This window comes from Dermochelys coriacea, chromosome 27 (assembly GCF_009764565.3).
Source record: "Dermochelys coriacea isolate rDerCor1 chromosome 27, rDerCor1.pri.v4, whole genome shotgun sequence".
NCBI lineage: Eukaryota > Metazoa > Chordata > Testudines > Dermochelyidae > Dermochelys > Dermochelys coriacea.
The window spans coordinates 9,718,962-9,746,544 of record NC_050094.1 but is presented as its reverse complement, the minus strand read 5'-3'; the positions used below and the strand labels follow the sequence as shown (position 1 = coordinate 9,746,544).

At 43.5% G+C, this 27,583-nt stretch overlaps 1 protein-coding gene across 6 annotated transcripts; it reads right to left on the bottom strand.

Moving 5' to 3' along the window:
• Positions 1-1,886: 1,886 nt before the first annotated feature.
• PHOSPHO1 (phosphoethanolamine/phosphocholine phosphatase 1) lies at positions 1,887-14,940 on the bottom strand. Of its 6 annotated transcripts, XM_043503312.1 has the most exons (5): positions 14,608-14,930; positions 13,001-13,231; positions 10,348-10,450; positions 5,987-6,106; positions 1,887-4,815 (listed from the first exon to the last, which is right to left on the bottom strand). In XM_043503312.1, exons 4-5 carry the CDS (start codon positions 6,029-6,031, stop codon positions 4,054-4,056), a joined length of 807 nt encoding a protein of 268 aa, XP_043359247.1. In that variant the 5' UTR covers positions 6,032-6,106; positions 10,348-10,450; positions 13,001-13,231; positions 14,608-14,930; the 3' UTR covers positions 1,887-4,053. The 6 variants fall into 6 exon arrangements, with proteins under 6 accessions (XP_043359247.1, XP_038241349.1, XP_038241348.1 ...); XM_038385421.2 differs by lacking the exon at positions 10,348-10,450; XM_038385420.2 differs by lacking the exons at positions 10,348-10,450; positions 13,001-13,231 and having other exon boundaries at positions 14,608-14,940.
• Between the last annotated feature and the right edge of the window lie 12,643 nt (positions 14,941-27,583).

The window sequence follows — 27,583 nt, the reverse complement described above, 5'->3', positions numbered from 1 at the left end:
TCTGCATCCCAGCTCCCTCACTTCTTAGATAAAGGTGCACACTTTTAATAAAGAGTTCTAAAAGCTTGTGTCTCCCCTGGCTGTAGTGGATGGGTGGAAACGTCAGTTGCCGGCTTGCCCCTGCTTAAATATAGCTGAAATGTACCAGCAACATGCCTGGAAAGGAGGGAGTTAATGTACCTGCAATACCCTTTGTATTTTTTTTGTTTTAAGGCGAGGTTTCCAAAGTGGGGATAAAGAAAAGGAGTACTTGTGGCACCTTAGAGACTAACATTTATTTGAGCATAAGAAGTGAGCTGTAGCTCATGAAAGCTTATGCTCAAATAAATTTGTTAGTCTCTAAGGTGCCACAAGTCCTCCTTTTCTTTTTGCGAATACAGACTAAACACGGCTGCTACTCTGAAAGTGGGGATAGCGAATCATGGGTGGTTTATGGTGCTGGCTCTCCACCTTGTTGCCAGCTGCTAAACGGCTGACAAAAATAATGATCTCTGGGCCATTTAAAGTCTCCTCAGAGAGCAGCTGGGTGTTGAGGGAGGGGAATTAATCACACACTTCCCAGCTGAGTGTGGGAATGGCAAAAAAGGGAGAAGGAATCTTCCAAACAGCTGGCTGTAGTATTTGCTGCCATAGGCACACTCCATAGACTTAGCCCTACTCAGTCACTTTGCCCTTGGCCTGTTCTCTTTACTCCCCTGCTTCATGAGCGACAATGAGAAATTAACACGTTTGTCCTGGAACTTGGGTAGGTAAGTGGTGAAGGGAAATGTGGGGAAAAGGAAGCTCCAGGGTCTACTTAGCCTAAGAGCAGTCAACAGGAAAACTCTCCCCAACTTGACAGATGACCAACAGTTACATCACCTGTGCAATGTTTGCCTTTGGCTTAGTTGTAGCACCTTGGGGCCGCAGTCAGAGACCACCCCCTTTGAAGTCAAGTATTTACAGGACTCAGCCCCTTGTAACACCTGGGTGGGTGTGTGGTAGTTTTTAAATGAAGGTTTCAGAGTAGCAGCCGTGTTAGTCTGTATTCGCAAAAAGAAAAGGAGTACTTGTGGCACCTTAGAGACTAACAAATTTATTAGAGCATAAGCTTTCGTGAGCTACAGCATCCGATGAAGTGAGCTGTAGCTCACGAAAGCTTATGCTCTAATAAATTTGTTAGTCTCTAAGGTGCCACAAGTACTCCTTTTCTTTTAAATGAACAGCATCATTGCAAGGAGTCAGACTCCACAGGAAAAGCCAGTGGCTAACGGAAGTGGATTAAACCTCCAAAACTGCCACGTTTACATCGAATGGTCCCAGTGCTAAAACACACTCACCCTTCCCTTCATGAGGGTATTTGCCTCTGCACCTGCTAATTAAGCCCATTTTACAGAGGGATCTAATGAATATGCCAAAGTCCCAGTAAGCCAGGAACAGATCTCATCGAGGCCCTGCTCTCTTTTCTTGGACCACAGCAGGTCAGTCGACATACTCCTGGCAAAGCCTGGTAGTTAAGACACATGACTAGTGGCCAGTGCTGATGGGGGGGTACTAGATACCACAAGAGCTCTTCCTAAGCTACTGCTCTGGTTTCTGGCACCAGGAAACATCATTTGCTCCCCCCTCCACCCAACCTTCCTCCTCCTGGGCAGCAGCCCATCAAAGATGAGTGACAAGAGCCAGAGACTGCACAAATGGCTTCTCCAAGTGCCACCCGCACTGCGTTCAACAGCCCCAGGGAAAAGCTGGGAAAGTGAAGTCACAAACCTGTAGCCGCCCGGGCATGTGCATATAGAGAGAGATATATATTAATATATTTATGATCGTTAGGGGCAGGTGCGGTGTTCATTTAAATGTCCACATCAAAATACAACATGCGCAGCAAATTCCAGACACACGTTTCGTACCTGCTGTTGATATTTACTAGATAACATTCCGATATTTGTTTAAAAAAATTTCATGGCTTTACGTTCCACATGATTGGAGGGAGGAAGAACAAAAAACAAACAGCAAAGAGGAAGGGAAGCTGGGGCAGCTTTGGTTAGTTCTGTACTGCGCAGAGTTTTGGTCAGAGCTATCTGCTTTGGAGTAGACAGGCTGCAGTTGATCCCGGTAGAAGCCACCATCCTGGGCAGTTAATGCTGCGGCTGCCCCTGCCGAATGCAATCACGGGGTAGTTAATACTGTGGTTGCCCAGGGAGAGAATACTTACAAGCAGAGTGGAGAGAGGCTTTGATCCTCTAGCAGTCTGACCCCCCAGGGGATGCTGAGCACCACAGCTCCCCTTGCAATCAACGGGAGTTTCAGCACCTCCCGGGATTTGGCCAAGGAAGCGGCTCCATCCTAATATAACCCCCATGCCGTGGTCTGACCGGTGATTTGTCTACAGCACAAGGAGAGCTTGGTTTATTCTGCTACTTGCTGCTCCACGTGCACCAGAAGCAGCCCGTAGCTTGGGAGAAATAGCTCTCCTGGGTGCTGTCCACCAGGCATCTCAAAATTGCCTTTGAGGAGCTGCTTCAAAGCCCAGCTGCAGCACTGCAGTTCAGACAGGGCAGTGCTTAGGCTAGGTTTTAAACTAGTTCAACAAACAGGCTTTGGGATCCAGTATGGACATGGGCTAGTGAGCACAGGCAGCTGATGGATAGGAGCTTCGGCTTTGGAAATCAGCTGTGTGTGTAAAAGCATTTGAGGAGGGATGCTCACTTTCACGCTTAAAACAACAACAGAGAAAGATGTTTAAGTTACTATGGAGAAATTTCTGCCCTGGGGGAGAAAATGGAAGCAAAGTGTAAGGACTTGGCCCTGACATCAGGACATCCAGGAATGGTAATCCAAATTAACTAAAGGTGCAAGTTAAAAGTAGATTAGTTAAACTGCATAAAACCCCGGTGTGGGCACACTGATTCAGAATAAAGATGACCTTACTTCACTTCAGTTTAATTCACGTTTGAATTAAGCTACACCAAATTAACGCCACTTTAGTTCAGAATGAGCATCCACACTGGGGTGTAATGGAGTTTAACTATTCCACTTTACTTTCCTGAGTATGCTTGTGCAAACAAGCCTCAGAAATCCAGACTCAGTGGAATGTTTTAAATGCAAACTATTTATATTTTGGTGGGGGACAGGGCTTTCCAGCTATATATCACACACTGCCCCCTACATCTCATTATTCCACAGTCCCTTCCTACTGTGATCTGCTCAGAGGGGACGGGGCTGGGGAATTGGAGCCTTGGGGGAGGGGGGATTTTCAAAGGACAAAAGGACAGTGATGTGCCTAACTCCCATTGGCACCTGTAGAAAATCTCACTCTTGCTTGCTTAGAAATGTGCTTCAGTGAACCACCTGTAATTGAAAACCTAAATCAACGGTGTCCTCATAACCCCACACCCGAATCTGGTACCACACTCATGTCTTCTTGCTGTAGCAGCCTTCCTGGAACAAGGGGATATGGGCAGGGTGGCTCTATGAATAGAAGCTGCCCCTGATTAGGCTTCCACCTGCCTCCTGGACAGAGACGAGCCCTGTCACGGATGCTCAGGAGGTCAGTTTCAAGTCACCTGATGTGGTGGGGAGGAACAGAGGGGTCATGCAGGGGGTGACGTAGGTGGACCCCAGCTGCTGTGATCAAGTCAGAGATTCGGGGACCTCTGCCTTGGGGCTAGTGGGAGCATGGGCACTTTGTAGCCGCATGAGAACTGGTTTGTTTTTGTTTCTTTACAAAAATAAAAGAATCATTTGAAAAAAGAATTCAAGGTGAAGGTAAAAATAAAGATCTCAGACGAACCACCCACTTTCCTGAACGGGTGTGCAAACTGCATAGAGAACACCTTGTCTCAAGATTGGGAGGAGGGGGGAGAAAAGGGGACCCAGAGAATGTGCTTGTTAAAAGAAAAAAAAAGTAGGGGGCGGGGGAAGAAATCCAGAAGTTCAAAGCTCTGCAAAGCTAGAAATGGAGTCACATCAGCCAGTAGGTATGGAGATGCTCCTGAACCTCCCACTTTCCTGCACACTGCCCCCAAGTTGCCTCAAGGGCAGCAGGAGTCTCTTCTGAACCATCAGTCCCTCTCAGCATTTCTTCTTGAGGAGCTCTTGCAGATAGCGGCAAACTTCTACAGCCGAATCCCAGGGAACCACACTGGCCTGGAAGGCTCTGGGTTGCTTTTTCTCCATCTCCTGGGTCATCTGGTGCATGGGGTAGCCCTTCCGTGGGAAAGCAATATCTGTCGAAGTCAAAGCCACGGAAGGGCAGAAGTCATTGGCCCCGTCCCCAACATAGAAAATGCTCTCGAATTCGGCTCCCTCCTGGGCCCGCTCCATCAGGTACTCAGTGAGGATTTTGCGCTTACACATATTTGCGGGGCACTGGGGGCACTTGTGAGTGTGATAGGGCCCCAAGGTGAGGTAGCCCCTCTTGTCAAACCCAGAGGGGTTGCTAAAGATTTTGCGGAAGAGGGAGTGGACACCGGCGGCTCTCAAAGTGCACTCGATGCCAAACATGTTGGCGTCGGAGAGGAGGATGATCTCAAACTGGTCTTGGTTCTTGGAGAGGAACTGAAAGAGCTCTGGCATCCCAGGAGACAGCGGGATGTTCTCATAGGCCGTTTTGTAGTTCAGCATCTTGACTCCTTGGTCTCCCAGGTACTCGAAGACACGCTGCATGTACTCGTTGTAGAAGCCATCCCGGAAGGTCTGGCGGATGTGCTCTGGAAGCACCTGGCCCGGAGCAGCCCTGATGACCGAGTCATCGCTGTTTTCATTGATGATAGTTTCATCAAAGTCAAAGACTAGGAGGTATTTTGGAGGCTTGGGGGCAGCCATGCTGATGCCCTGTGAGTTGAACCAATGAGACATGTCAGTTACTCAAGATGGGGGAGGACTCTCTACCCCAGATACCCTGGTGTTGTTAATGGACTCAATCTGACATGGGTTGAGAGCTATCAACGTAACGCTAATTAGGTAAAACAGGGCCGTCTCTCCCTCTCTCCCTATATTTTTCTGTCCTAGCTGGGGACCTAATCTGTTCCTTGTATATCCTAACCCTGACCTGAAGAGGCTTACGCGGCCTGTAAAGAGAGCATTTTGTCACTCTTAATCCTGGACTTTCCTACCCTCAAGATGGTCACTGTGCCAAGCTGCGTACTGGACTCGTTCTCACAAGAGGATCTAGTTAACCTTAGGGCGGCACTTTTGACTCCGCAAAACTGCAGCCGGATCATCTGTGTTTATCTGTCTCTCAATAAGTCCCAGTCAATGTGCTGGGTTTACATGCAGAAAAGTACGTGGGGAGGTTGCCCCTTAGAGCTGCCAGATTTGCAGACTCACCCTGGCCTCCGAAAGCCAAGCTAGACTCTCAGGCATCGTCCTGCCACAGAGAGATTCTGCAGGTCAAATTCTGCTCCCACATGCAACTTTCATCACCTTCAAATTCTGGGTCTGATTCACCCCCGAGTCGTTCCATTGACACCAGACATGGGCAGTGGTGAATCAGGCCCTCATGTCTTCAGTTATCCAGGTGCAGCCCCCAGTGCCTCAAAAGAAGAGGGGCCCAAGCATAAGGGAGAACAGCGTCTAGCCCTGCCATTTGAATGTAGCTAACAGAATTTTGCTGTGGCACATGAGATAGGACAGGACAGAACGCAGCTCAGTGTCCCAGAGCCACATTTTCTCTGCAGGGCTAAGTTTAGGTACTGAAGTGGCAGAACTGCGCTTGCTTGGAACCCCCTGATTTAGGACTCTGCAGGGGTGTGAGAATCTGACCATGTGGAGAGAGACATGCAGGCTCAGGGCCTTATTTCTGTCACCAGAAGCCAGCAGCTGTGACTCTGAATATGCACAGGGTGAGCCGAGCAGCTGAGCCAGCTTTGCAGCCACTTTTCACGGCAGGATTGCGCACCAGTGACAGGGGCACCTTTATTAAAACCAGCTGCTTCATAAGCTGGAGAGGGAGGAGGAGACAGCCCTGTGCAAAGAGATCAAAATGTTGGAGAATTGCACTAACCTTAAAAAGGCATCGCAGCCCAACACCCTCAAAGCACCCGTTCATTTTAAGGACATCACTCGCCAAACACTGCTTTTCCTGCTGCTACAGTTTAAGGCTCCCTTTGTGCTGGTCACATCACTGCAAACCACAAGGGTAATTTGGTTAACAACCACTTTGTAGGCCCCCTTGCACTTCAGGGTACTGTGTCAAAAGTCACAACAGATTGCTCCAGTTCCAAAGGAAATAATCTCCCCTCCCTGTCCCGGATGGATCATGCTGGCCTCCAGCATCAAGAACTATAACAGTTGTTGTGAAGGGAAAGGGCTGAGTGGGCAGAAAGAGATTGTTTAACGCAGCTGATCCTTCTTAACCCCTTCAGATGCTAAGGGCTTGTCTACACTGCCTGGCATAGGTACTCCAGAACAGCTTTCCCAGGTGGAAACACTCTTCCCAAATAAAAGTGACTTTATTCTGTAAAAATTACTGTGCTCACAAGAACAACAAGTATCAGGGGGTAGCCGTGTTAGTCTGTATCTACAAAAACAACTAGAAATTACTGTGCTCAAAAGAGAAAGTCACTTTTATTCTGGAAGAGTGTGTCCACACGAGCTATTCCAGGATAGCTACTGGAGAACAGTTATTCTGGAATAGTTGTTCTGTTAGAGCTATGTTGGTCCATTTCCCCATGTAGACAAGCCCCTTAAGTGAAGGGAAAACCTAGGGGAGCATACAATGCATTAGGTTGTGCACTTACTCTTCCTGGGTTCTACTGACCCCTTGTGGCCAGTAACTGTCAAAACTGGACTCTATAAACAGTCAAACCTGCTGGTAATTTTCCACTGTGCTGAGCACCCGCAGCTCCTATTGGAGTCTAAAGTATAAATGGGTACTCAGTGCTCCTGGGAAATCAGACAGCTGTTAGCCAAGGGACTGTTCTGGGGGAAATGGGCATTTGTAGCTCAAGAATTCTGATCTGATGGGGAGTGAGACTTCAATCAAATTTCATCGGCATCCTGATCCAATTTTTTTTTTCCGGTGGCCTCAAAATCATTTCCTTTAAGTCTTTTTTGTTCTAAATCCAGTTTCAGAGATGATTTTGGCCAGAAATTGTACTAGAAAGAGTTTTTGCCCAGAATCCTTGTGTTGAACTAATTGCTGCTACTAGAACAAACACCACAAGTTATTTGAACATGTCAAGGTATTTTTAAGTGTAAAGGGACATGGACAACTAAAGTTAGGCCCTAAATTGAAAAGTTGTTAAAATGGGCTTTCCTTGAATCTAGAAACCAAAGTCGTCTTTTCACTTTTAAAAAGATATCCATTGAAAACACGGCAAGCATTCCTGCACCCAAATATTGCTGCACTAAGAACTTGAAAATGAAACTGACTATAAGCAAAAGTGAAACTGACCTCATTGATTTTCATTGTCCAAGTAGAGAGAAAGCAAAAAGTAAACAGTACAAACATAAAAAAAAGTCATTTGGATTTTTAGAAATTCTTTTCTTCTTAACAATGATTTAATACTAGTGGGTAGCAGAGGTGAGGAAATGTTTGTTTACATTTGATTAAGTGGACAACGTCCCTTTAAAGTAGCTTCTATGCATGTTCAACAGTTATAGGCTATACTATTTTATACCAACTTTCTATTCACAAAATTCTAACCAGTGAGAGTCTCTGGAGAGCTAGGGTCAAGAATTTAATGGTGGGGAAATAATTTCAGTCTAAGCCCAAAGAAGGTGTTAAGATATCAGCATGAAAGTAGCAATGAAAACGTGTTGGAAGGGATGTTAATATGTCTCCATAGAAAAGAGTTACTAGTTAAGCTACACCTAAGGGAAAATGGGTCAATCCACACAGATGTGGGAAGCAAACCTGTGTTTTGAAAAGCTCTGCAGGGGCCCAATATTTCTGTGTTTACTCACATGGGTAAGGGCTGACAGATCAGACCCTCAGATTCTTTAAGCTAAGCATGTCAGATTACACACGGACATTTAAAGTAAAAAAAAAATAATTGCAGTAAATAAGCAGGGGGGGTTTTAAGTCACACTTTGGTGCCTTTCACTGGAAGATCTCAAACACCATGCACATAGTTGCCTCCTTTGAGTTAAGTGTTGTTACACAGCAGAAAAATCCTGGTTCAGCAATAAGTGAAAACAATTGAGTCAGTTAATTTCTGTTCTTCATCTCATCTGTGAGCAATAGTTCTGAGGTCTGCAACACTGTGAGGCAAGGAGATCACACATCGTGACTGTCTGCTTGTCCACAGAGGAGTTCTTGGAAAGGTGGTTGCTTCTCGGGAGATAAATTTTTCCTCTTTAACACATTTAAGGGGAAGATAAAGTTGGAAGTCATTTTCTGTGGAACAACTTTTGAAATTTGTGGCCACAATGGGGAGAATTCTAGCTACTTCTGATGAAGGCTGCACCATCAAAACATATGTAACAATACATGTATCAACCTCATGTCCATGAAGTTAAAACAGTGCGCTAGGGTCAATAAATGTTGATACTCACTGCAGTGTCACCCCTCCCCCATTTTTACATAGGGGCAAGTGAATCATGGACACATTTAGGCTGAAGTTTTCAAAGTGGCTAAAGGAGTCAAGTGTCCAAATTCCATTGAGTTTCAATGAGATTGGGTGCCTGAGAGAGGCAAGCATCTTTGAAAATCCCAGCCTAAATGACTTGACCAGGGCTATATAGGGAGTTGGTGGCAGACCCAAGATCAAATCTCCTGCAGAAGTCCTGGCTCCGGGTTCTCCTCTGTAACCACTAGACCACACTCCCTCACCCCACAGCTTCATCAGAGAAGCTAGACTAACAATACATATTCCTAGCAGGATGTGTGAAGGTGCAGGGTTAGGATCACGTGGGAATAGAACAGACACAACATGGGGCCGGGGAAAGCGATGGCGGCACCTAAAAATGCTGTAGAAAACGGTGAAGGCAGGTCATACCTGTGCAGTTAACTTGGACACTTGGTGCCATACCATCGTTTTTGTAAATAGCAACGCATTAAATTTCCCCTCCAGGCACTAGCAAGGAGACGTCCATCAGAAATCCCCTGTACTGTGATTAACAGAACCCAGTGTGGGTCTTTTTGGGTGAGGAGAGGGAAGGCAAAGGAACACAATCTGATCTCTTAAAATTAGCAGCTGTGTGGCCTAACGGATAGAACACTGGACTGAAACCTGGGTTCTATTCTTGGCTTAGCCACTGGCCTACAGGATGACACTGAGCCTCAGTTTCCCCATCTGATGATACTTCTCCTCTGTAAAATCTTCCAATTAAAAGCGCTATTTTTTATTATTAACCCAGAGGTTGTGAACATCTTGCCATTCTCATATTGCTAAATGGGCTAGGTCCTGGCTAGCATGAGAGGGAGGGGAATGGTACAGAACAGGGGTTCATGTTATGGAAGGTTTGAGAACCACTGACTCAGCCAGTTTAGCAATGACTTAAGATCACGTCTGATAAAATCCATGTCAAAAGTTGGCTCAGTCTGTGAGCAGGAGGGGAGACCAGAGACGAGAAAAACACTGTTTAACAGGAGTCTCTCTTCTCTCTGTCCTGAATTACCCCATCTAGTAAAGCAATGAGCACGTGTAATGTCCGGTGGGTGAATCAGCAGTACCACATGTACAAAGCATGCGTACATGGACACGAGCCATTGATTTTGGATTTGCTAGGGGTTAGCCACAGAGAGAGAAGCACGAGCGAGCTGTCCACAACCATCATCTTCCTTCACAACAGACTCAGGGCTTGATCCAAAGGTTAGTCTTCCTCCTTGCGCCCCACCCCTACCTTTTTGAAGCCAGATGTTGGTTTGGCTGGAATCAAACAGGCCCACGTAGCACCAGCTGCTGGCACTTGTTGGTCACACACAATAATGCTGTGGTCAGTGTTAAAACAGAAGGGAAATGAAGGCCTATGAACTCACAGTCAGCACACTACTTAGTTTTTTAGGCTGGCATTTCATAAGAACCCTGCTATGCACTGGCACTGCAATTTTTTATCAAAAGGCTCCAAGTGGGTATTACTCCTGTGAGGAAATTGATGCACAGAGAGATGAAGTGACTTGCCTAAGGACACACAAAAGTCAGTGGCAAAGCTGGGGATACAAGCCAGGTCTGCAGACTCCCTGATCCTGTACACTAACCATTATACCACATTGTCCCCCATTTTGCTGAACACCTCAACAACAGCCTTGAGCTCCTCTCGAAGGCAGGCTGGATTGCTGTTAAAGAACTTGGGGGTTTTCAAAACTTTTAACAACTGTAGTCAGCTTTCCCTCAAGAACTTTCTGCTTCGTGGCTGTGCCAAGCATGGAGCCTTGGGTAACACTCTCGCCAGAACTATTTATATATTGCAATGACTCACCTAAGGGCTGCTTCCTGGGTGGGTGTTCTTCTACCTTCTGTAAAAAAAGTAGTCCCTCCAAAATAAAATAAAAGTGGCCGTACTTCCTAACATTATTCAAAGCCTGAATGTTGAAACAGAAAATAGAACGGAAGTTTGCTTATTAATTGTGTGAACTACTGTTTTTTTTGGAAAAGGTTTAAAACAAAATTAAATTTGGGGCAAGGCTCATGGTGCAAAGTGGGGCAGCCATGGAAGGAAGGGTCAGGAGGAATCTGTCTCATGGAGAGGAACTGGTCATTGGGGGAGGGGGCAGATGGAACTTCTCCCCATGGTCCCTCACCCTTTTTTCACCCTGGAGTAAAGAGAGGAACATACAGTACCTCCAAGCCTTCCTAACAGGATCCTCCTCCTGTATTCACTGGGGTGGGGGAGAAAGGGCCAGCAATACTCCTCACCTTGACTATCTCAATTGCAGTGCATTCTGGGGAAACTCTGTGCCCTCCTGTCATTCTTGTTAACCAAGGGCCTAATCCTGTAAAGGGGTAGACATGTGAACCCTGGGAGTTGTAGGAACAGTCCCTCACCCGCGTAAGCCTTTACAGGATCAGGCCCATAACTAATAAAAATCACATGAAGTCGAGCCTGCGTAGGATTTACGCATGTGCCTACGACTTTGTGGGATCAGTCATTTATTTCCAAAGTCTAGAATCGCTGAACTTTGGAATCATCTCAGGCCATATAAATTTCCCAAGAAGGTATGAATGAATAAATACATAAATATACATACAGACCGTTAAACGTAAGTGCAATTGTTTTCCGGGACTCAGTCACACCGTGCCTGTGCTATCTATTCTCAACTCGCTTTGGTCACATCATGTAAAAAAAAAAAAAAGATTCTAAGACTAAACAAAACTCTGAATGCTTGAAACAATGGGGGAGTTTTTGGGTCCCAAGGGGCCACAGGATCCAGGGGCGGATCCTGTGGTCCCTTGGGATCTGAAAGCTCCCCATTGGCGCCAATAGGAATTTTTTGGCTGCTCGAGGAATTCAGGGATGAGGCCCTTGCCTATTAAACTTGCTCTCAACTCTTGCTCTCTCTCTGCCCAGCTTGGGTGTGGCCCAGCTCCAGACAGGAATGATTTTAGAGAGACCAGGTGGGGGAAGTAATGTTTTATTGGACCAACTTCTGTTGTTGAGAAAGAAAAGGTTTGGACCTTACACAGAGCACTTCTTCAGATCTGGAAAGAAATGTTGAGTGCCTTCAGAATTCAGGAAGGAATGGGATGGTGGTGAGGGAGGTTAAAAATTCCTTTCTGCTATCCCGTTTGTCTCAGGAGCTCCCTTGAGAAGATGGTTCAACACATTTTCTCTTCCTAGTTTTTGACAGTATTACCCTTACAAAAGTACTGTTCTGTGGTTCTAGGGTCATATTTTAAAAAGGTATTTAGATCCCCAACTCCCACTGAAATCAATCATCATTCCAAACTAGTCGTCAATCTGTCCTCAAACCTACTTCCTCAGGTATCCCCCACAAAATCAAAATCGAGACAGAGAGAAGCAGAAGACTACTTATTGTTGCCCCGAATGCAGGCAACTGAAAAACCATACATCTTCCTCAGCCCGTTGTCAATTACACTAATATTTTTACATGCTAGAGGACTCCAAAGGTGACCGGAGAGCCTGTTTGCTCTGACTGGATACTACTGCTTTTCAAATTTATGGATGACAAGCACAGAGGCTTAGGAACAAGATTTTCAAAAATAGGAGTCTAGAATTAGGTACCTAACAATAGAATTAGGGTTGGATTTTCAAAGGTGCCTATGTGACGTCGGAGTACAAATTGCACTGAAGGTCAACAAATGTGCTTTGTGCTCTTAAGATGTCTCAGTGCTTTTGCAAATTGTACCCATAGAAGGGTAAGGAACTAGTCCGATTTTGAAAATTGCCAACACCCACCAGCTTAATTTCATCAGAGGCTGTTGGGTGTTCGGCACTTTTGGACACTGGGGTAACATTTTCAAAAGCATCTAAGTAACCCAACATCACTGGGTCTTGGTTGCTTTTGAAAATTTTACCCTAGCCTGCTTATTTAGGAGCCTACATAAAGAATTAGGAGCCTAAGATTTTAGGCTTCTCTTTTTGAAAATCTTGGATCATAGTTTGTTTTACTTTGGCTCTTTAAGAAACTAAACACCATGACCCAAGCTATCTGGGAACTGAATTCCCACCCGCCCATGTGAACAACAAAAACAAAACAAAACACTCACACAAAAACCAAATTCAACCCCCCAGATCTGGATAGTTTGTGACACTACCAGAGGGTTAAACAGATTTGTGGAAAGCTCTGGGTCAATGCAGGTTATCAGGGTTACATTTTTAAGATGCCCTACAGAAAATTAACCACCAAAATATTACATTAAGCTCAGTGGCTTTTGCAACAAACATTGAGGCTGCGTGCTTGATTTAGTAAGAGATCTAAAAGTGCTTATTTCTCCAGTTGCAACATTTTGGTGGCATGTGCTAGATGCCTCACAGGGAAATGGAGGCATATGTCAAATTGGCTCAATTTTGAGTGGCATGTTGCTTGCCCTTCAGAGGCAGCACTGTCTGTAAAGCTACTTTAAAACATGTTTTTTCCAGTTTGTAATATGTAGCAAAGTTATTGCCTTACTTTTTAATTTTGACATTGTGAGTTTTCTTTTGGTGCTTCATTTTTAGGGGAGGGATTTTAATTTACAGCGGATTCAGTTTAGTTGGGAGCTTCTAAACGTAGCGTTCACTGTTGATCTCTCTTTTAAAATATTCAGTACAGTTTGAACTATCTATTCCACACGCACACAAAATCAGGCCAGATGGCAGCTGGTTTGTGGGAGTCCCACAGAAATGCCTGACCCAGAAAAACCTGGAGAAGAACAAACAAGAGGGAGGGGGAAGGGAAGCAGGGAGTTAAATAAATAAAACTTTGTATAGCAAAGTCTGTATTTGTATTATATACTCCATAAACCGGTGGGACACCCTGCTAGGGAAAGAGGATCGCCTAGGAGCTATATTTAAGGTGTCTGGAATAGAGTATTTTTGGACACATCTCAGTCCAATGCTGTTCCTGTCCTCTCCCTACCCCAGGCAGAGGGATGAATAGGCGTAGTTTGGCGGTACAGTGTTACTCACCTGAGGCAGAGGGCATTGGGAAGAGGCAAAGAAAGCAAAGGAGAACAGGATCAAGAGTCAGAAAGGGTATTCTGGAGTGCATGTGTGTGCAGGGGAGGGTAATGGGCCTTTGGAGCAGTGAGTGAAAAGATAAAAGGTACCAGGAAAGGAGCAGGAATGGGATATTAGGGACATCAGAGAAGTCCAGACCAGGGCTGAGCCAGAGAGAGTGTCAGAACCCTGTACACATGGATTGGATGCAATGAATGCAGCATTAGCAGCCCCTCCCCACAGAGAGTACTAGGGTCCTTCCTGGACTGGGACCTAGTTCATCAGCATATTGACACCTGCTAAACGCTTTTCTCCAATACCAACTACTGGATCATTGTTCCTGGACCCCCACCCTCCGTCCTGGTATTGGTCCAACTCACAACCCATTGCTCCTAGGCACCAACACCCCTTCTGGTACCAGTGTCAACTCCTGGTCCACACTTCCAGGATCCTCCCCCCATCTCCACCCTCAAAACCCCCCCCCCAAAAACTTCTGGTTTCAGAGTAGCAGCCGTGTTACTCTGTAGCCGCAAAAAGAAAAGGAGTACTTGTGGCACCTTAGAGACCAACAAATTTATTTGAACGTAAGCTTTCGTGAGCTACAGCTCACTTCATTGGCTGTAGCTCACAAAAGCTTATGCTGAAATAAATTTGTTGGTCTCTAAGGTGCCACAAGTACTCCTTTTCTTTTTGCGGATACAGACTAACACGGCTGCTACTCTGAAAAAAAAAAAAAAAAAAAAGTCTGTTACCAGTGCTACCTTCAGGCCCTCTGCTTCTGGATACCCCTCCAATACATGAATGGTACCGGTCCCACCTCCTGGCCCATTGCCCCCTCAACATCTATGGTACCAGTCCCACCTCTTGGACCATTTTGCCCCCGTACACACACACACACACCCCTTGCCTTCTGAGCACCTCTTGGCCTACAGTGTCCTTCTAGTACAAATATCACCTCTTTGGCACGTTTTTCACGGTCCCTGTGGAACCCACGACACCGACACCAGCACCATCCTCCCCAGCGCATCGCCCGTGGCCCTTTCTGGCCTCCCCGGCACCGCTGCCGGGCTGCGGACTCACGTGGGATCCACCGGGGGCTCCTTCGCTGAGCGAACGAGCGTCTCCAGGATCCCCGGCGCTGGGGTTGGCCCGGTTCGACCCCGTTTCTGGGGCGCCAGAGGGAGGCTTCAGCTGTTCACGGCAAATTTTCGCCTCTGCTCCCCACCCGGCTTGGGAGCCTTGCTCCGGGTTCGGTGCCAGCCGGGCGGATCAATGGGGAAACCCAGCCCCCGACCCGGATCTCCGGGCTCCAGCAGCCCCGCGGTCCCTTTAAAGGGACGGGAAGGGAGCCCGGCGCTGCTACATGGGGACCACCGCAGTCCCCGCCCGTCACAAACGGGCCAGCCCATGGCAGCCGCGCCGGCGCAGATCAAAGGGGAACGGGAGGGGGCCGCGCAGCAAGCGCCCCCCCCCCCCGCCCGAGTCTCTGCAGCTCCGGAGCCCAGAGCCCGCCTGCAAACAAGCCCCGCAGAGCGGCCTGCCCCTCACGCACGCGAACACGGGTGGGCCACGCTGAAGGAGGGCGGGGGGCAGGGGGGGGACACCCCCCAAAGGCCCGCCCAGGGGCTGGGAGCCCTTAACGAAAGGCAGCTAAACGATCGGACCGCTGTGCCCGGCGTCCGCAGGTCCCCCCAGCTGGCTCGATTCGTTCCGAATTGAAGGTCAGTGAAATTACAAAAAGGAAAGGAGGACTTGTGGCACCTTAGAGACTAACTTTTTTTTTTTTTTTTTTTTTTTACCTTCAGTCCTTTCGGTATGATGTCCATCTGTTTGCATTTGGAGAGGAAGAGGATGTCTGTCTGTATCTGTGCGAGTTTTTTTCATGAAGTTGATAGATTTCCACTCTATACGGCTAAATTCAGTGCCTTGCATAATGACAGGTTTCAGAGTAGCAGCCGTGTTAGTCTGTATTCGCAAAAAGAAAAGGAGTACTTGTGGCACCTTAGAGACTAACATTTATTAGAGCATAAGCTTTTGTGAGCTACATCCCATGAAATGCATCCGATGAAGTGAGCTGTAGCTCACGAAAGCTTATGCTCTAATAAATTTGTTAGTCTCTAAGGTGCCACAAGTCCTCCTTTTCTTTTTGCGAATACAGACTAACACGGCTGCTACTCTGAAACCAGTGAAATTACAGTTGTCGTCCTTGAATCGGTCCCTGCTGCACCTCTGAAAAGGTCTCGACCCATCTGGCTTGGAGATGGGACGCAGCCAGCAAGGCTGCCCCCTTAGAGCGGGAAGGGCTTTCCCTAAAATGCTAACAAAAAGAAAAACACATAAATAAGCCCAAACCCCAGAGACTGCGGGAAGTGAAGAAAATGACCTTCACCTTTTTAACTAGCCTGGGAGGTGATGTGAACTGGGAAAAGGAAAAAGGCCAAATTGGGTAAGAAATACATTTACTTAAAACACTTTTGCCATCAGAAACAGAAATGACCCTTGGTACTGTAGCCCTCTAGTGAGACATTTGTACACCTCTTGCATCCCATCTATTACTGCAAGCATTAGATCTTTGGACTCTTTTATATTTAGGTCAAAGCCCTACAACATAGCTCCCTACAAGATAGCCAAAGATAAATGACAGAAGTCAGTGTGCTTCACTGTACGCATTTCTTCCCCACAACTCCTCTCTCTTTTTTTGGTTCAATTTTAACTTAAAACGCCCAGTGAAAAAATTGGAGACCCAGAGAACACAAATACGCTCTCTTTGGCTAAACAAGTTGCCCACAACTGGGCAATGGTCTGGTATTAATGGCTAATTTTAGATCTCAACTCTGCCACAGGACAGGGGATTACAGAGAACTCTTCCAAATCAGTCTTCTACAACTGAAGACACATTAAAACAAGTTTGTCCACACCCTAAAATATTATCAACGACGCTTTAGGCGGTGCCCTAAGTATCATCTTTGGTTTTGCAGGACTTTCTAATTTGTACCATGGGCTTCAAAGATAAAGAGAAGCTTGTTCTAAAATTTGAAGGCAAGGGGAGAGAGGGAGGGAGTGGTCAGAGCAACATGACATTAAAAAACCAAATAGGAGAAGGTTACAGAAGTATTTTTATTTTATTTTCTTTTAAACCAAGCTTCCAAAAATGAAAGGAACAGGCCAAAATCCAAAAGGGTCCCCCCAAACAGCACAACTCCTTGGACCCTGAACCCTGAACTCTGTGCTTTGATGGTGTCACTATATTAGACAGCATACATTACACAAAGAAGTTCTGAATTAAGCTCGATCCCCCTACACTTTCAAACCTTGCCTTGGACTTCCACACTGAGCAAATTTCCCACTTTTGGTAACAGGGGTTCAAGGTCCACAGGTGGGAGTCGCATCAGGAGCCCTCTGGCAGCCAGCCTGCTGGAGTTTTGAGCACTGCCTTGATCTGACCCTGCTGTTAGCAAAGGTTAGGTAGCACAGTACTTAAAATGCTGGTGGCAGTTGATCCACACTAAAATTTCCAGCGTTGCAACCACTAGTGGTAGTTACCAGCATTGGCTGGTGTTGCCGACGATGGGAACTAGTGAAGACAAGTCCATTGACTCCTTTCTACACTCAACCTCCCTTACACTTAAGTGTAAAGGAGTCTAATCAGCATGCCAAGGAGTCAGAAGGATGTGTAAACTAAAGTAGTCCACCCCCTACTTGACTTAAACCCATCTGTTGGTCTCTTTTCTTGCTATACTCCTATTTGCTAGCCCCTCAGATTGAGTTACACCATCCTGAACTCTCATACACAGATACACACACCACCTAAATTTTGTTTATGTGGGTGGGAGTCTAAGGACCAGATTCACTACTGCTAGTGGATAGCACCAGTGCATCATCTCCACATAAGCTCCCAGCGCAGGGGGCATTCCAGGAGATCAAAGGAAGGGAGGGCCGTATTCCAGGGTAGTCGTGTTTCCCAGAGATTTCCCACAGCTGCAAACCCCTAGAGAGCAAGTGACGACAGCTTTACCCTGCATTGAACTAATCCCTGGAAACCCCAGAATAGATGAGATGTAATCCATCTCATCTGTCCCTCTGTGAACACAAGAATTCCCTGTAATGGTGTAACATGTTGGGGTGCAAAGAGGCAAACTACACAAATTTACATTTACTTCTCTTTGAACTTTGGTCACTGTTCTGAACTTGTGAGAGCTTGTGTGTAGTCTTAACAACTCAGCGACAAGCCCAGAAACATTCATGCATGCATATTCCTTCCAGCTGTTTTTCGCTATCATATTTTCAAGTGGTAAAAACTGAGGCAGCTTTAAAGCCTGAATTGGTTCAGTGGCCTACAAGAAATGAGTCTGGCGCCTCAGCACAAGTGTCCAACACAATTGGCATTATTAATTGGCTCTGATGTTATCTCGGGAAAGGGCCCCAAAAGCGGAACTAGTTCTAGAGGCAGGTGTTCTCTACAGCATGGTCCTGAGGTACACTGACAGGAAAATCAACTGCAGCTACACTCACATTGTATCAGCCTTTTTCCAGTACAAAATTCCCATTACCAATGTTTCTTTTACTATCATCAGTGATTTGGCATCTGCATAAAATGTATATGCTCTTATGCTCCAGCGGCTAGCGCACTGGACTGGCTAGCTAATCTATTCTACAGCCAGTTTTTCCATCGACTTATTGTGTGACCTGGGACATCTCTTCTCTGTGCTTCAGTTTCCCCATCAGTAACAGGAAAATACCTACCCACCTCTGTAAAGCACTTTGAAAATCTATGGATGAAAAGTGTTATATAAAAGCTAAGTATTAGTCAACTGATGTAATGCTACAGTTAGATTTTCAAAGGTTCCTTGGCTGGGAAGTAGCCTCATGGTGTGCTGGGTTATTGAAAAAGACTACCTGCTGCTGACTTACGTTGCACACCAAATGCAATTAGTATTTAATATTGGGCTAATAAGCATTTCATTAAGAAGGGGAGAGAAATAAAAGGGCAAAAACAAGTAAAGAACTCTGAGCCAGGGACATGTGTTGCTAATTGAGCAGTGGTGGAAAGGCAGTTTGAAAACTACGGCCTACACATTTAAAGTGTAGATCGCCAAGAGCAACTACAGAAGCTGCTGGCTAAGAGTCTCAAGGCAAAAGCCACACAGTGTATAAGAATAGTAGTCAAGAAAGCATGTAACATAAGGCTATAATTCCATCAAGGGTTATACAATAAAAAGAAGCTGTAACGGATTGTTAAGGGAATGCCAAGTTATGATTATGCAGCCATACATAAAATGGGCAACAGGAAAGGGGCCACTTATCAGCTGGCAGAGGTTTCAGCTGTGGTGGTACATACGTACACGCAGCAGTACAGGCCAGCCCTGGCCAGCCAGTTTAGCCACCCTCACAGCAGTATGGTGATGCAAAGACTAATAAAGCTCCTTCTCAGCAATGGCAGTTCACACTGTAAAAGACGACCATGCATTTCTACACATTTAATCAGATAGCCGACTTCTTGTGCATGCAAGTAAATTCAATCTTGTTCTATAGTACTATCCTATCAACTCAAAGCTAGGAATCACCCCTCCCTCTCTCTTTTGTCAGGTCCCCATAGCTCCCACAGGGTAGCACACAGATACTGTTGTGATGGATGCTATAAAAAGCCTAAGCAAGACAGTCAGACAGGTAAACTACATACTTATCAGGATCCAGCAAGCACTGTTTGTAGATACTGCTAGAAAACCCAAGAAAAGCATGCGCAGGAATTGGATTCAGTCTGTGCAATTCACAAGTCGTCAGACAATCCTGCTATCAGAACAGCTGCCATGAAAACGGATGCAGTGTCACAGAAATAGAATTCGCAAAAAGAAAAGGAGTACTTGTGGCACCTTAGAGACTAACAAATTTATTAGAGCATAAGCTTTCGTGAGCTACAGCTCACTTCATCGAGCTGTAGCTCACGAAAGCTTATGCTCTAATAAATGTGTTAGTCTCTAAGGTGCTACAAGTACTCCTTTTCTTTTTGCGAATACAGACTAACACGGCTGCTACTCAGAAATAGAATTGTGGTGCTTTACACTGATTAACAAAGTTAGGTTACATGTGATATTAGCATCCCCAAAGGTAGAACTGTAAGCATTAATTTAGGAAGCAATGAAAGTTTAGTGAGATTAGTATATGATAATTATTCTGAGAGAACGAAGCCCGAACAGTAGAGCTCTACTAAACCAGTATGTTCCTTCACCCAGGGGTTCTACAACACCACCAACACCAAAGCAATGTGTATCCTCATTTTGTCTCCTTAGTTTGCTTGTTTTAGGGTCAGCAGCAGGTGTGGATCAACTCCACCCACTACCATCTTCTATCTATCACTCCAGAACTTATTACTACTGCTTGCTCTCTCTCCTCCAGTTCAAAAGTGGATCCCAAATCCTAATCCCATGTTGGATGATTTCCCCAATCACTAGGACTTGGGAGAAACCATGAAGTACAATGGTAATAGCAAATGAGGAGTTAATGCAACTCACGTTAGGTCAGTCAGTCTCCACAGTTAAACCAGCCTAATTCACACTCTCCATGGTGATCCAATGTTCATTTCACTGGAGATGGGGAGGGCAATCAACCAAGGATGTCTGTACTCTGATTATACAGAGATTAAACCAGAGATTTGTACTCGCTTTCCCAACGGTATCTACAGATTTAGAATCCAAAGTTTGTAGTGCAATCCCACTAAATCACTTGGAGTTTACATACGGAGGAATTCTGATTGCACCTGTATTCAGAAAATGAGGGAGTTTTAATTTTAAACTTAAAATAATTTAAAACGCTAACAAGCATTGGAATACATACTAGATGCCTGCAGTGGGACTGGACCTAAGGTTTCTATTTAGCAGGGATTCTATCTAGCTAGAATTACTTACATTCCACATAACTGCTTTTAAATGGATTACATTCCATTTATACAAATCACTTGTATATAAATGTGGAAGGTCACAATTAGTACATATGACTGCATACATCATCATTTGCGACTGTTTAGTCTGCTGAGTCTAGGAAAATATCCAGAAATAGTCCAACATTTCTTTGAATGTGTACTTATTGATATAAAGCCATTGTGTTTACTTGACAGATTACACAAATTATATATCACAAGAGATATAACTTATTTGAACATGTAATCAACTATTTATTTCAACCAGTACACATTCAAATACAGGGTATATACAATATATTTTTATTAAGTATGTGATTATTGGTCTGTAATGAAGTACTTGGTATCAATGGCTACCTGCTCACATGTATATCTGAACGCTGCACATTGCAGAATGTATTTTGCATGCAGAATATAGTATTTTTTAAACACTTCGTTTACTTCTATATCAAATTTCTTTGAACATGTCAAAAGGCACAGAGGACTAACTATGATAAGTCATACAAATCATGCTTAAAATCAAGGTAAACAAATATACACAAAGCTGTATGAGTGTGCAATACCTAAAGAGTTATATTCTGTAACATAAGGTCCAACAAATATATCCGACTTTCCATACAACTTCACAATTATGAGCAGTTTCAGCTCCAGTAGGTATTTTCCTTCAGATGTAATCACCCCAAAACAAGAAGATTTATACATGCTTATTTCTAAAACTAAAGTCTCAACTCTAATTATAGGGTTACTGGCATATTGTAACATACAATCACCAAGAAAGAAAGGGACTGTATCATTTTCAGTTACAAATTTGCAACTAAACTGGTCAGATAAATAGGCTTCCTCAGTTGCCAAGGCATCCAGCAATATAAACAGTCCAGTCCGAACAGGAAGTATAGGATAACATACCTAATTTAAATCACAAGGCCCATGTAAGGAGATAGAGTTATAAAAACTGGAATTTGACCAGGACACAGTAACTCATATCTTATGAAAACTGCCATAGGATCTTTATGGCTACAAATGGTAGTTAGGCTTATCTGATAGAGGACACCATCAGCAGCTCTGAATTTACTAAACCTGAAACAAAGCTTGAAGTGGATATGGTTCCGGGTCATAAACAAATTAAAATGTGTTCTCTCTTGTCTGTGGCTTTTGCCTTCACATATCAGTTTAAGTGCAACCTCACACTGAGGTACACTGATAATATCTACCACCTGACTATACCATATACAATCCATTGCTAGAGAAACCTTACAGAGAGAGGATCATAAGAAACTGAAGAGAAAAATCTGTGTTCTTGTGATTAGAACTCGGGATTGGGATTCAAGATACCTGGGGTCTTTACCACTCACTCAGGCAAGTCACACTGTTTTCCCATCTATAAAAATGGGGATAATGTCTTCCACCCAAGAGTGCTGTGAGGATGAATACATACATGAGCTGCTCAATTACTAGAATACTGAGCATCACAGAAAACCCTGTAGTGCAGGCAGAGACTGTCTGCCACAGCAGTGCTTTCTAATGAACTTCCTTGTTTTTCTCACGTTTATGGAGAAAGGTGTCTAGCTGGCAAAGTCTGACACCAGATATTTCTCTTTCTCTGAAGAGTGAAAAGGGAGAACTTTTAAACAAACAAGTATATGGAAGCCTACAAATCTAGGTGTGTCACTGGACAGGGATGCACACACTGCTTCAATTTATTATCTTGTGTTGAGTTACTAAGACAAAAAAAGGCTGAATTCCTGTTGGAAAGTTGAACAGCAGAGTCTATATTGTAACTGCTGCCTCATGAGCTCCTAATTTTGCAAGTTTTCTAGCGTGCCTATCCTATGTGTGATTTCTGGATTGTTCTGTAAAGTGTGCAAGTCCACAGATATGCAGACATCGGTACAGCACTTTCCTAGCTGTAACATATGCAAGAATCTGAACTGCTGTTTCTGTATCAGCATATGTTATAAGCAGTTCCAAACTCCACTCATTATCTCCTGCCCCAACCACATCTCTCTCAGCTATGGTCAACCTGAAGATGAAGCTGTGAAATTAGGACAACAGTCACAGCAGCTCACAGTTAAGAACCTAAATTGATTTTCCATTACAGCCAAGACTGAAATAAGGAAAAGTAATTATGTTTGATGGATCCTTATGGTTTTAATTTTTTAGTTCAATATTAGCAACAGCAGGGGCTCTTATCAGTATTCTGATTAGTCAGTGTCTATACTGCAGCTTTTCCACTGGTTACTTCTGACCTCTTTTTTTTATTGCTTGCTGGCACCAGCTCCCAAGTGCAATGATATATACAGTTATCTATAATGGGGGTGAGGAGAAAAAGTGGGAAAAATCTCATCTCTCCTAAATTCTTAAAAGAATCTTAGCTCTAGATTTTGAGTAACTTCTCCGACATGGAAATGTAGTTACTTTGCTTCTCTTTCTGCAGTCTACATGATGTTATTTATAGTATGACTTATTTTATTGGACCTGCAATTTTGGAACCTTCTTTTGGTGTTCAAGACATTACACAAATTAAATTGATATTGTACAAAAGGGCCCAATAAACCTTCCCTCAACTGATTTTGTAAGAAGGGTAAGTGCAACATACACAGTAAAGACAAAAAGAAAAGGAGTACTTGTGGCACCTTAGAGACTAACATTTATTTGAGCATAAGCTTTCGTGAGCTACAGCTCACTTCTAAGCTTATGCTCAAATAAATTTGTTAGTCTCTAAGGTGCCACAAGTAATCCTTTTCTTTTTGCAAATACAGACTAACACGGCTGCTACTCTGAAACCTGTCATTATACAATAAAGACAGACATTTCTTTTTACTTTGAACATTCGCAAAACGTTGGTTATTGTACACATTCAAAGGCTCAGCACGTCAAACATTGCGAAATGGCACATCTGGTAGCAGAGACTCAAGAATAAAATATACAATGCAACAATGATGGGCTAATAAAACAGTTTTTACAATGTGTAACTGTTATAAACTTTATTTTTCAGAGCCATGTTTGAGTTGGGGGAAGTGCACTCTATTGCTAAGGAAACAAACTTAGCAACTGAGTAAATATAAAAAGAAAAAACTCCAGTCCGACTGGATTCGTCCAGATGCAGACGTGAGAGCATTCTGAAGAAAAATTGAAAATTGTGAGCTAGTTTGAGACTACAGAAGAGGAAATGTGGGAACTTACATATAATGAACTAGTGACCCAACAGTGCCACTGGTGCACCATAAACCAGAGTGGACTCCTCTCCACCCCATCATGGCATCAATCCAAAAAGAGTATATAGTCTCATTCATTTGCAAGCATCTCAACACCAAAAGCCCCTTGTATTTTCCACAGGGCAAGGGTTACTGCCAAACACCTCATCCTGATATAAACTCCAACTGGCCATCTTTGTTTCTTTGCTAGTATGATCGAGTGACTAATTCATATGACAAAGGGTTCAATCCTAGACATCCAACGGAATCAGTGGGAGATGCGTCCCCAACGACTAGTTTACCTTTAGCTAGCTTCTCTTTAGATGCCATCTGTTTAGTGATGTTATCACTAAACAGTCTAGCTTATTGCTTAGATCTAGCTTTAAATGATTCACTGGATGTTTTTCTTAACATGTCAGAAAAGTCCAAGGAATTTTTGTACTAGATCAGAAAAATCAATCCTACTATATACAAACTGATCAGTTTTAGTATTCTTGTTAATTGTAGATTTTACTTTATTATAGAGGTGGAATTAGAGAAATAATGCAAGACAAAATCCTCTAATCAAGAGAAAGGGTAAACACTGCTCAGTATCCTCTGAGTCATATTAACATCAGTATTGCATCTCAAAAGGGGGCAGGATCAGAGTGCTTCTTTTGAAGAGCTTGCAAGTTCTCCAAGCTTAGTTAAAAGGGAAAGAAGTTGAACAAGAGCAATGTCTCTTTTTGGACTGGAAATTTTATAGCATTTCCAATAGTTCAGAATAATCCAAACTGGGCATTTAAAATCTTCATATTAAAGTACATGGTGAAGTACCCTAGCTTACTGTAGTCAACAGTATGAGAACACTTTAGACAGGTCAACACAGATACTGGTTCTTATGCTAAATTAGTAGAGGGTGAGTGGCATGGAGACAATGGACGAGCTGTTTGAAAAAAATGTTAATAGTATAAAGTAAAAGGACAGTTTCCAAACTTCTAAATGATTAGTTTTCTAACCCAGCCTTGTGCAGCTAGGGAAGCTGTGTACAAAAATTGTTTTACATTGGTGTTACTGTGTCAAGAAATGCCGATTTACTGTCATATACAGCCAAATGTAGTCTGTTCATCACACATATGGGGCACAGCTCTTGTGAAAAGGCTGTCACTCTCAATACCCGACACAGTGAGAGAAGAATGATTAAACATTTCTGAAGAATTTCACAATCAGAAGCAATTTCCTACTTCCTTGGCATTTTAAGTCAGTGAAAAGGGCAGCAGAATAAGTGGTTATAATGATCAGGAGGCAGCATCAAAGAGTTGTTCACAAGAAAAAAAATGGACAGGCCATTTTTCTAAAGTTTAGGAGAATAAAAATCACCAAACCCCTCTTAAATCCCTATACTCTTTGAAAAGGCTCAGCTACCAAACAGAATAATCCAACACTGTCTACAGAGAGCTCTGTGGTTACTTTTCCAAAAGCAAAGGGTGCCCCCTGCTGCCCACAAATGGCTTCCTCATTAAGCACCAGAATAAATGACTAGGTGGGCTCAAGCAGAAATTCCTGGGGAGAGCCATGAAATTAACATAATTCTCACCACTTCTTACTCAATCATATTAAAGATTAGCAATCACAAAATTATCTGACTGTTACCAGGAGCAAAATCGTGAGTGTGTTTCTGAATCTTAAACCGGAAGAAAATTTTTACAGAGTTCTCTGCTCAAAAGGCAACTCACTACTGAGTGGAAAATGCAGAAAACTGTTTTATCCTTTATTTTTAGCTCATCTTTCCTTCAGAGAAATTAATCCTTCTACCAGTCCCATCATTTTATACAGAATTTGCCTTAAATTTTCAAGTCTCTCATTGTCATACCAGTAACAATCCACCATGGACCCAAATGAAAGGACTAGTAGATTTTTAGATTTTAAGGCCGGATGGGATCATCAGGATCTAGTCTAACCGGCTATTAATAATTCAAAAATTACTCCTCTCTCCAACCTTTATCTGCCAAACTCTTGGGAGTTTGGTTTGCCTTGTGAAAACTAAATTAGGTGTTTACAGCAAGGAAAGCAAATGGTAGAAGAATGAAGTCAGATGGAACTGATAAACCTTAAGGCTAGACTATTCTCAGTCGTCTAATTTACCCATCCAACTAACCCAGTTTTCAGTCTTTATTCCCCTTTTCAAAAGCAACTAAGATGAGTCCTTTTGTTCGGTTTCAGACAACACAGGGGTGAAGGGAACGGAAGAGAGCTGTTCACTGCGTAAACCCCAGCTGCAGCAGCCAAAATAAAAATAAAAATGGTGGTTTTGTTATTATGTAGGAAGCTGAACCTGATGTGTGAACAATATATTATACCACTTATGATAAAGGCAGCTTCTATTGTACAAGTTCAGAAGGCTTTTCACAGAAAAAAAATCAGGGTAGAAAAGAAAAGTGGTTTATGGAAAGAATTAAAAAGTGACTAGAAGATACTGGGGAGGATTGGAGGAAGTTCAGAATGACAGCTGCATAAAGCGAACATCAAACTTTCAGCTTTTTGCAGCCATGTGGAGGGGCTGGAGTCAAGTGAATGGACAGAGGAGTAAACGGTTGAGTGAGCAAATACTTTTGAAAATAAAGGAAAATTTAGGACTGCATCTGAACATACTTTGAAGCTAGTGAAATAGGACAGGAGATGATGTGAGCTTACTTCCTGGAACAACAACAAATTGCCTAGTAGCAGCATTCTGGTCTCCTTGAACATTAGTGCAAAGGAACGGATCTAGGAAGAATGGATCTAGGAAGAACTGAAATAGGCAATATAGGAAAGGATTAAGATTTCTGCAGAAGTGTTAATAAATTACATAGGTTTCCTGAAAAGTGATTGGAGGTCAAGGAACACTAGATTTCTGAATATACGAGGAAAGCTAGGAAGAGTGATACAGGAGTTGGAGTCATGGGAAAAGGACTTTAAACCAGATCTATAGTTTTTAAATATTCTGTACTAGAAAGTTACAGCATAATCACTATCCAAGAGTCAGAATGGAAGAGAGATAAGATAGCGGGATCAAAGGGTTGGTATGTGGAGCAGGGTGACATTCACATGTAAATGATATTCAAAGATGAAACTATGAAAGAGAGAGAGGAGGACAGAAGAAAGCTAAAAACAGCCCTGAGGCACTCAGTGGAAAGGGACAAAGAGAAAGCCACCCCATCAGAAATTAAAGGAAAATTTTGAACTGGGATGTGTTTTGGAAACCTGGCTTCCTCAATCAAGGCACTCAAAGACAGAAGGGTAGTGCTGACCTGTACAGAGATAGGGTAGGATTGATGGTAAAACACACAGAGGTTAGCACCAAATAGGTGATTCTATTACTTGAAATTCATAGCTGGCCCTTTGTCTGAAAAGTGCATCAAAACTATATTAAATTTTACTAGTCTGAGTTTTATTTAGATTTTGTGTGTCCTGAGATCATGGCAGAAAAATCAGGTTTTATCTATATACATATGAAGGTGCTTGATATAAAGCAGCTAAAACATGTCCCTTTTCTTAAAAGGGGACAAAATAAGTGTCAACTACTAGTAAAGGCACCTATACACAAGAAATCAACAAATAGTTCACAAAATTGTGGAATCAAGTAGTGAGTAAAATAAGTAAATTAGAGTGTAGTACGGTGAACTCTTTAGATGTAGGTTAGCGACTGATGTTGCATAAAGGATATTTAAATCTTAATGAGTATTTCAGAAATGGTAAGATTTTGTGACAAGAGCTTCCCTATTTAATCCTTAGAAGAGTTAAACTATTACATATTCATAAATGTGGAATTTTGCTTTCTTCAACTGTTGCAATTTTGGATGATTTACCTGAAAAAAAATCAGAGAGTCTAGACTTGAATATTAAAAAGTGTTTATCAATTGTGAAAACTGACAAGTTTTTGGCTAATGGCCTTTAAGGTCTAAAATGTTGAGAGCGCCTCTGATTTGCT